General features: G+C 45.4%; 1 protein-coding gene across 2 annotated transcripts in view; it reads right to left on the bottom strand.

Annotated features, from left to right (window-relative positions):
• Nucleotides 1-7,848: 7,848 nt before the first annotated feature.
• GCLC (glutamate-cysteine ligase catalytic subunit) overlaps nt 7,849-10,073 on the bottom strand; it is a 45,217-nt gene continuing 42,992 nt past the window's right edge. For both annotated transcript variants that reach the window (XM_069563298.1, XM_069563299.1), the window contains exon 16: nt 7,849-9,438. In XM_069563298.1, coding sequence (XP_069419399.1) covers nt 9,227-9,438 — 212 coding nt within the window. In that variant the 3' untranslated portion in view covers nt 7,849-9,226. The remainder of the gene's footprint in view (nt 9,439-10,073) is intronic.

The following is a 10,073-nucleotide window of genomic DNA, read 5'->3' as shown; positions in this document are numbered from 1 at the left end:
ATATGCATTATCTGTGATTCAGAATGGACTTTAAAGGAAAGCTGTCATCTAAAGCTCTGCATTAATTCTTTGTCTACCACAATTCTGATAAACAGTCCATCTTTACGTGCTTTAATGTATCTAGTGACAGGAAACTCACCATGCTACCATAAAAATGACTAGAACTGGTACTTTCCTGGTGGTCCAGTGGCTAAGACTCCATGCTCCCAATGCAGGGGGCTCAGATTTGATCCCTGTTGAGGGAACGAGATCCCACATGCCGCAACTAAGAAGTCACACGCCATAACTAAAGTTCCTGCTTGCCACAACTGAGACCCAATGCAGCCAAATAAATAAATATATTTTTAAAAATGGCTAAAATTTATTGAGCAATTTTTGAGCTGGCTTTCTGTATCATCGTTTTATTGAATTCTCACATCATCTCAGTGATTGAATTACCAGAAGATGGACAGAATAAAAGGGTGGAGAAGAGCGACTTTTGCCAGGATGCAAATCTGATGAGTGATACTCTCCACACTCAACCAAGTTAAATGTGATTCCGAACCCCACAAGATCAGCTATTACTTCATAACAATCTACATTCAATTTCTGAAGAGAACAGGGTCCTTAGATTTAAAAAAAAATGTTTTCACTGCATCTCAATGGAAATGAGAATCCAAGAGAGGCCCATTTTCGTGAATGACAGCATTTTCTGTAAACTGAGGCAGTTGCAGTGTTGCAAATCCAGTTCCTCCAAAAGTTTCCCCTCATCTTCACTGTTGCTTTCCTCTGGAAACGATGAACTTTGGCACGGATCTTTTGTCATGACACTAGAGCTCTTGTCCAAGTCTCCTTATTGAAGATAAAAATGACCTTAACATTCCTAAATCCAGTGCATTGGTCTCACTTATCATTCCAGACTTTTCAGCATAATGTAGTGCAAGTTTGAACACTGCAAAAGAGAATCAAATGGTGCCTCACTTACTTTGGGAAAAAAGGTTTCTTTGCCTGTGGAGAGTTCAAAATTTTCTTGGACAAGGAGAGCTTGAGGAGCAGTTACTATTGTCCCTGGACTTGAGGAGCATCTGTGTCCCCAGGACCCCAGTGATAATTCAGTACTGCTAGCAGCTGTGCAGTTGCCCCAGGAAACGCTCATGTTTAATTTGACAAACAGAAAATCATAATTTACTCAGAATTCACCACTTGTGACAGTGTGGAAACCCTAACAAAGGCTCACCTGAGACGACAGGATAAAAGGAATGCTGAGGAAAAGTAATTCAATATCGCAAACATACCAAAGCCCCATGAAAGAGGGCACTACCAAAACTCATTCATACAAATCTGACATAGAGCTTATATAATCATACAAAGTTCTTTTCAAAAAGGATGGGATGTATACATTTATGAGTAACCAAGAGGTACTGCTTTAAATGTTATAAATCTCAACTTTTCTTCAATACTAAACATAAGGACAATTCAGGTAAAACAATGCAGTAACCGTCACCACATCATCATCCCTAAGGTGATCTTGAGGCTGAATTTCTTCACTGAAAACAAGAGGAGAAGCAATCCTGCTCAGCTCCGACTGTGTAAGAGAAGTCTCAAGTAAGAGCTTATCTCCTGAGGAAAATGCAGTTCATCTGGTTTCTGGAATAAAGTGTAGATTCAGTGTAGAAGTTCTAGTCTCTGCTCTCGATGCATGAGACCATACGCTTGCTTCTTTGGGCAATAAATCAACACTCGGGAACAAACAAGTGAGATCACATGCACAGACCTTCACTGACCAACAAGCAGGTGGAAGTTTGTATCATTACAGGATGCTTTGAGCCCCACAGACCGTCGCAGAACAGGACTCACTTGTAGAAAGCCTGGAAAGTTGCAATACATCTGGGAAAAATGGGTTCTTCATTTTCGCAGGCTAGTTAGCATGTAGAATGTCCCTCTCTTGTCCAAGCAGTTTAATATATTCTCTGTAGTTTTCAGAAGCTATCAGCACTAAGCTGGAAACAAAAGTGAGAAGCAGGTCAGTGGTTCCTTTATTTAACGAAAAATATTAATAACAGGGAATGGATCAACAGGACCCATTTCTTCTTACCAAGGAAGATGCATATCCTCCACGGAAGACTGTGTCATTTACAGGCTGCGTCAGCCCTCAGCAGGCTTAGTAGGATGCTTTCCACTGAGGTTTTAGCGATGTCCTCCATTCAGTTCAGTTCAGTTCAGTCGCTCAGTCGTGACCGACTCTTTGCGACCCCATGAATTGCAGCACGCCAGGCCTCCCTGTCCATCACCAACTCCCGGAGGAACTTTTAAAAACTATTCGTTTTTATTAATTTATTTGGTTGTGCCAGGCATTAGCTGTGGCGTGTGAATCCAGTTCCCTGACCAGGGATGGAACCCAGGGCCCTTGCATTGGGAGCTTGGAATCTTAGCCACTGGATCACCGGGAAGATGCTTAAAGATGATCTGGGGACAAAAAAAACAAAAACCCAACAAACAACAGCAACAACAACAAAACCCTTTTTTGCGCCAATAACAGTGTCTGCTGGCCGCCGGCCCCAGAACCGGACACCGGCTGTTGAAGCTTGCGGAGCCCCGCCCGCCGAGGACAGAGGGGAGCGAAGCGGCGACGGCGCGAAGGGGCTTCAGAGCGCGAAGGAGAGACCCCGGAGCTGCCGCTGGGGAGGTGGTGCGAGCGGAAAGCCGGAGCACTAACGGGAGAGACCAGCCCCCGACCGCGCCCTCCCTCTGGTCCCGGGGAGCCCAGGAGCAGGGCAGGCGCCCTCTGGTTCTTGGGAGCTCGGAGGCTGGCGGGGCCGGGGTGTGCGGAGGGGGTCATGGAACTTTAACTTTTTAGAGGATGAAGTTGCAGATGGTCACGCTTCCTAGTTCCGTCAGGCCGAATGCCCTGGGTCCTAAGAGGGAGGTGCTGGTGAGATGGGGTACCCAGGGCATCTTTCAGGGCAGCACTGGGTAAATGTGCACCGTGGAAAATGTCCGCTGCCCATTTTTAATGAGATTTTTTTTTTTCCTATTGAGTTGTATAATACTTCCTCAGATCTCAGTGACGCTTTATTGCGACTGTGCTGCTGAGTGCAGTTATCATCTTGATTTTACATTCTTTCATCAGCCTTTTTGGAGAAGGAAATGGCAGCCCACTCCATTATTCTTGCCTGGAGAATCCCACGGACAAAGGAGCCTGGTGGGCTCCAGTCCATCGGGTAGCAGAGTCGGACACGACTGAGCAACTAACAGACGCGCGCGCGCGCGCGCGCACACACACACACACACACACACATATTGAGTTGTATGGATTTTTAAATATATTTTGGATATTAACCCCTTTATCAGATACAAGATTTGCAAGTATTTTCTCCCATTCGGTAGGTTGCATTTTTGGTAGGTTTCCTTTGCTTTGCAAGACTTTTTTACTTTGATGTAGTTCTACTTGTTTATTTTTATTGCTTTTGGGGTCAAATTTTAAAAAATCATCAAGACCTATATCAAGAAGCTTAACACCTACGTTGACTTATAGAAGTCTCTGGTTTCAGGTCTTGCATTCAAATCTTCAACCCATTTTGAGTTAATTTTTTTGTATGGTGTTATTATTGATAGTTGTCTAATTTCATTCTTTTGCATGTGGCTGTCCAGTTCTCCTTACACCATTTACTGAAGAGACTGTCATTTCCCCATCGTGTATTGGCTCTTTTGTTTTAAACTAAATGACTGCAGCCATGAAATTAAAAGACGCTTGCTCCTTGGAAGAAAAGCGATGACCAACCTAGACAGCATATTAAGAAGCAGAGACATTATTTTGCCAACAAAGGTCCGTATAGTCACAGCTATGTTTTTTCCAGTAGTCATATATGGATATGAGAGTTGGACCGTAAAAAAAAGCTGAGTGTTGAAGAATTGATGCTTTTGAACTGTGGTGTCGGAGAAGACTCTTGAGAGTCCCTTGGACTGCAAGGAGATCCAACCAGTCAATTCTAAAGGAGATCAGTCCTGAATATTCATTGGAAGGACTGATGCTGAAGCTCCAATACTTTGGCCACCTGATGTGAAGAACTGACTCATTGGAAATGACTCTGATGCTGGGAAAGATTGAGGGTGGGAGAAGAAGGGGATGACAGAGGATGAGATGGTTGGATGGCATCACCGACTCGATGGATATGAGTTTGAGCAAGCTCTGGGAGTTGGTGATGGACAGGGAAGCCTGGTGTGCTGCAGTCCATGGGGTTGCAGCGTCAGACACAACTGAGCAACTGAACCGAACTGAACTGACCAAATATATGTGAATTTGTTTCTGGGCTCTCTATTGTGTTCCATTGGTCAGTTTTTATACGAATTCCATGCTGATCACCACAGCTTTGTAATGCTGTTTGAAATAAAGTCTGGAGTCTATAGAGTCTATTGCTCTTACTGCATCTTCCATACTTCATGAGCTTCCCAGGTGGTGCTAGTGGTAAAGAACCCCTCTGCAATGCGGGAGATGTAAGAGGCACAAATCCCTGGGTGGGGAAGATCTCTTAGAAGAGAGCATGGCAACCCACTCCAGTATTCTTGCCTGGAGAATCCCACGGACAGAAGAGTATGGAAGGCTACAGTTCACAGGGTTGCACAGTGTCAGACATGACTGAAGCAACTTAGCACGCATGCACATACTTTGTAATGTTTCATTTCACTAAATGTTAAGAATGAAAGGGGCTTTAGGGACTATCCAGACAATTTCAGCCTCCATTTACCGTAAATACCAATAATCAGATTCAGATCAGTCATGTCCAACTCTTTGCAACCCCTTGAATCGCAGCACGCCAGGCCTCCCTGCCCATCACCAACTCCCGGAGTTCACTCAAACTCACATCCGTCGAGTCGGTGATGCCATCCAGCCCTCTCATCCTCTGTCATCCCCTTCTCCTCCTGCCCCCAGGCATCAGAGTCTTTTCCAATGAGTCAACTCTTTGCATGAGGTGGCCAAAGTACTGGAGTTTCAGCTTTAGCATCATTCTTTCCAAAGAAATCCCAGGGCTGATCTCCTCCAGAATGGACTGGTTGGATCTCCTTGCAGTCCAAGGGACTCTCAAGAGTCTTCTCCAACACCACAGTTCAAAAGCATCAATTCTTCGGCTCTCAGCTTTCTTCACAGTCCAACTCTCACTCCATACATGACCACAGGAAAAACCATAGCCTTGACTAGACGGACCTTAGTCAGCAAAGTAATGTCTCTGCTTTTGAATATGCTATCTAGGTTAGTCATAACTTTTTTTCCAAGGAGTAAGCGTCTTTTAATTTCATGGCTGCAGTCACCATCTGCAGTGATTTTGGAGCCCCCCCCAAAAAAATCTGACACTGTTTCCACTGTTTCCCCATCTATTTCCCAGGAAGTGATGGGACCAGATGCCATGATCTTCGTTTTCTGAATGTTGAGCTTTAAGCCAACTTTTTCACTCTCCTCAGCAGGCTTTTGAGTTCCTCTTCACTTTCTGCCATAAGGGTGGTGTCATCTGCATATCTGAGGTTATTGACATCATAATGCAAATACAGCAAGTCCACTACATACAAACCTTGTTCTGAATTTTCAAAGATGCAAACCTGCCTTCCATCATGGTCAGGCTTTAGTGAAACTGCAGCTCATCCTGTCTCCTATTGTTGACCCTTCAGCTCTGCCGTCTCCCACCTTCTCTCCCTCCTCGTCGGTAACTCTTCCTGCCTGCTCACTTGATGCCAGCCCCTGTATGTATGCCAGCTGTTGTCCTGTACTGCTGTACTTTTCAAAGAACTGTAAGATTAAAAATGTTTTATCTTTTGTGTTTGTTTTTTCATGTATTATTTGTGTGATAAGTACTATAAACCTATTACAGTACAGTACTATATAGCCGATTGCGTTAGTTGGGCATCTAGGCTAACTTTGTTGGACTTCCGAACATGGTCAGAACATGAATAGAACTTGCTTGTGTGTAGACTTACTGTAGTCTGAGGAGTGCATCTTTCCCAGCCAAGGTCACCTGCTAAGGCCTCCTCACATCCTGTCCAGACATTGGTTCCCTTCTAATTTACACTTTTGTAAATATCACTTGGCCTACATGTTCAGAAGCATTTACAGGGAATGTTAAAATATTTACACAAAAGCATCAAGAGAAGAGAGCAGCTGGGAGATCTCAGTGGCTTATCTTCATGGAACGTAGGAGCAGGGAGCCTTAATCTAAATGGAAAGTTTGTTAGCAGCACCCGTAAGAACCCTGCCGTTAAACAGCCCATGTCCAGTTCTGAGAAGGGCCCCTTCCCCAGCAGGGAACCTTGATGTCCCGGAATCCCAGGCTCATAGCCCAGGTCTCTTCCCCCACATCCGACACCACCAGTGCTTGAAGGATGCTGTTACATTTTCTCTCTGCAGGGTCCCAAGGAACCTCCTGAGATGTGGCCTCATCCTGGGTTTCCACACTTTGCACTCTTTGTGTAGGTGCTAGTTCAGAAGGAAGGGGGCCCAGGCCAGCGCCCTCCACTGAGACAGAAAGGCTCACCAACAGCTAGGGGCCAGGCGGCAGACAGAAGCATCCTGGGGCCAGGCTGGGCGGCAGACAGAAGAATCCTGGGGCCGGGCCAGGCCATGAGGCACACGGATTCGATTCCCTGACCAGAGATCCAACTTAAGCCCCCTGCCTCAGTAGCTTGGAGTTTTAACAATACAAGACCGCCAGGGGTCTGTCTGTAAACTTTTCTGTTTTTTCCAGTGCTGGGTCTCCAGCACTGCACAAGCTTTTCCCTGGTTGTGGCAAGCGGGGCTACTCCCTAACCGTGGTGCGGGCTTCCCACTGTGGTGGAGTCTTTTGCTGCAGAGCATGGGCTCCAGGGTGGTGGGTTCAGCCATGGCCCGAGGGCTGTGTGGCTCTCGGGCTTAGCTGTCCTGTGGCATGCAGGATCTTCCTTGATCAGGGATCGAAAAACCCGTATCTCTTGCACTGGCGGGCGGATTCGTCGCCACTGAGCCACCAGGGAAGCCTCCTTCACAGGTTTTGTGTGTTTGGAAACCTCTTGTAAATCCAGGAGACTTGATGGGTCAAGAAAAGGCCAGTTGTGTTCTAAGTGAGTGGGACAAGGCACTCTTCGCTTATCTCACTGTTTTCCCCCCAAAGCCTGAACCCTCAGCTGTGTTCAGGAAGAAAAGGTGATGCTTTGTCTTGGATAGAGACACAGAGCTGCCATTTGAATTTTCATACACACATGAAAGATCAGTACCAGCTGACTTAGAACAGATGTGTGTCTGAGGTACAGGAGTGATCTAAGTCCTTGTTACTCAACATAGTCCACAGACCACCAGCAGCAGCGTTGCCTGTTGGCCCCAACCCCGGGCCCACTGAGCCAGAGCTGCACTTCAAAGACGTATATGCAGATCTGTTTGGCAGTGACCCTGCCCTGGGATCATTCAGATAGATAAAAGCAGACCAGCAGGTGACGCTGAGAAAAGTGGACGGACCAGATGAACTAGGGGTCGGGGATAGGTGAGAGATGCGTGTCTGAAGACACAGGTAGGCAGTGGCTGTCTGCTGGGCCTGCTGATCCAGTCTGAGCGGATTCTCCACGGTGCACGGAGCACCTGAGTTACTTGCATGTAATTCACCACATGATCGCTGACTCAGCACGGTGACGGTTTGGAATAAAAGGAAAATTCATGTCCGGCGGCCACTGCTCCCCTCCCCACAGGGCTGAGGGCTCCTGGGGAGGTCAGGCATCTATCTGTTCTCATCACTGTGCTTCTTTCTAGAAAGAGCTGAGGATGGCGCATGATAAAGAAATCATTTTCTGGCGTACCTGGGCTAATTAAAAAAAATTCACCACCATCCGATTAGTTGCAGAACTCATTTTCAAGAGTTTTCACAATGCCAATTCCATTCTTTATTTCCTCATACCACAAACATTTTACTGCCTTTTTACAACCTGAATTTACATAAGCAAATTGCAAAGGGAAAATAGGCATTCTTTTATCCTCCAAAATGCATGTAAGAAATATAGCACAAATGAACAGGCTTAGCTGAAGCTTTATGGCAATTTCTTAAAATGAGCATGACAGTTTAAATATTTATGCCTGTAAAGGTTTGCATAATCTACTATACATAGTTATTTCAGAAGCAGTTAAGACATTAATTGGAGAAAAACTTCAACAAAAAGCTCTAACAAATGTGTGCAACTTAAATTATTTACAATTAAACATTCAGGGTCCTGATTCACAAAACTTAGTGCATATCATGATTTTTGCAGAGAAGCTAAGTAGTACGCAGAATATTCCTTGGGTAAAATCTAGAATAAATGGCTTTTAGAAGAATGTCTGTAATATGCTTATTGGAAACTAGAGGAAAAGTAACAAAACAAAAACTTCAGCAACTGCATTTGATTTGAAAATTTAAGTAGACAGCAGCAATCAGAAAAAACAGGGGCCACAAGAGAAGAGCTGGTGGCATTTGATATTAGTTTTGTTATGTACAAGGAAAAAAAACAATTCTCCCCATTTTTGTCCTTAAAAAAAACCCCAAAACACCCCCAATAATCACTACGTGTGAACTCAGAGTCTTTCTTCTTCCAGAGTTGTCTTCAAACTTAACACCAAAACTAGCAAATGTGGGTAAAAAGTACCATCAGTTCAGTGGGTTTTGTTTTAGTAGAGAAAGCCTGGGACAGGGTTACCAAGGGATTAGCTATTCAAATTATGAGAGAATTGTCACAGATAAGGCGTCAGAACCCCAAGCTTCCCCCTGAAGCACTTTGGTGGATTCAAAAGTGATTTTACATATATGCCAAAGGAGATGATGCAAAGAAAATGAGCAGGACAATCTGTTTTCAATGTAAAGTGACAGAATTTTCAGTGAATCAGGTACCAGGTTAAAGCCTTAAAAAAAAAAAAAAAAAGCCAACATTTACAGTAAACATTTTAAACTCTGGAATGCAGATATAGTACAGTTACGGGTAAGTTACATTTACAAAACTGCTTCAGACAGTAGTTGCTCCAGAGTCAGAATTGAGAAATGTACAAGCCAGCTCATGAGAACCTTAGATACAATGTTATTAAAATACATTGTTAATCATAAAAATACTTTACTATGTACATGTACACTGTATAAACTCTAGGTCTGCTGAATCCCACTTCTGCCAGCGCAGCGCACTATTTCCACCGGCTCCTCACACAACGCACACAGCTGGTCCAGCCGTCAGTTCTTCGGGAACGCGGGGAAGGGCTTCTCGTCCTGCAGGGCGTCTAGGTGGAAGAGTCGCTTTTACTTCCACTGTACCTTACTTTCCTAAACGCTGGTCCGAGTAACTCTGGGCACTCACATGATTCATTTGCGATTTGATTACACTTTAGAAGAAGGCTATAGTTCATCTGGTCAGTTATTACACTGTCCTGCTTGTAGTCGGGATGCTTTGCGATAAACTCCCTCATCCATTTGGCAACTGTCATTAATTCTCCTGGCGGGGGGAAAATAATTTTTTTAAATGACAACTTAGTAGCATTTTTTTATTTGTTGGGTTTGCGTTTTATCTTTAGAAATACGACATTTAGCGCCTGGACCACACAACCCTGAAGAAGAGTCAAGAGGCGTTTGGGTCGAGCCACAGGGCAGGGGCTGGGAACAAGACGGTTTTCACCTTGTCTGAAAAACTCCTTCTGGGAAAGGTTTCATGCTGCCGGCAGGAGCAAGAACACACATGCCCTGCTGCTATGAGGCCTGCTAGGTGCCAGCCATACGGGGACGCCGCCCACCCTAAGACACAGGAGCCAGTGCCTGTTGACTAGTCCGTGTCCTCCCGTCCAGCCAGACCTGCCCGTATCGGTGTCAGAGACTGCCCTGGACGGGGGGCTCTGGGCTCCCCAGAGAGACTCGATCCAAGAGGGACACAGAATAGTGCGTAGATGCACTCAGAGAAACCCGCAGAGACAGCACTTGGGGGGTCACCCTCTTGGCTCTGGAAACCTTACAGAAGCCTCAAGCGAAACACACAAGTCGCTGTCCTCTTAGTCACAGCTGACAGCTCCCGGGTCACCGGGATCTCAAAGCGGGAAAGCAGAGGTCCCCGGGCGCCCCTACAGGGAGCCAGGCTAG

This window comes from Ovis canadensis, chromosome 20, assembly GCF_042477335.2.
Source record: "Ovis canadensis isolate MfBH-ARS-UI-01 breed Bighorn chromosome 20, ARS-UI_OviCan_v2, whole genome shotgun sequence".
In the NCBI taxonomy this organism is placed as follows: Eukaryota; Metazoa; Chordata; class Mammalia; order Artiodactyla; family Bovidae; genus Ovis; species Ovis canadensis.
Note: the sequence above shows the minus strand (reverse complement) of the source record. Positions and strands in the feature narration are given on the sequence as shown.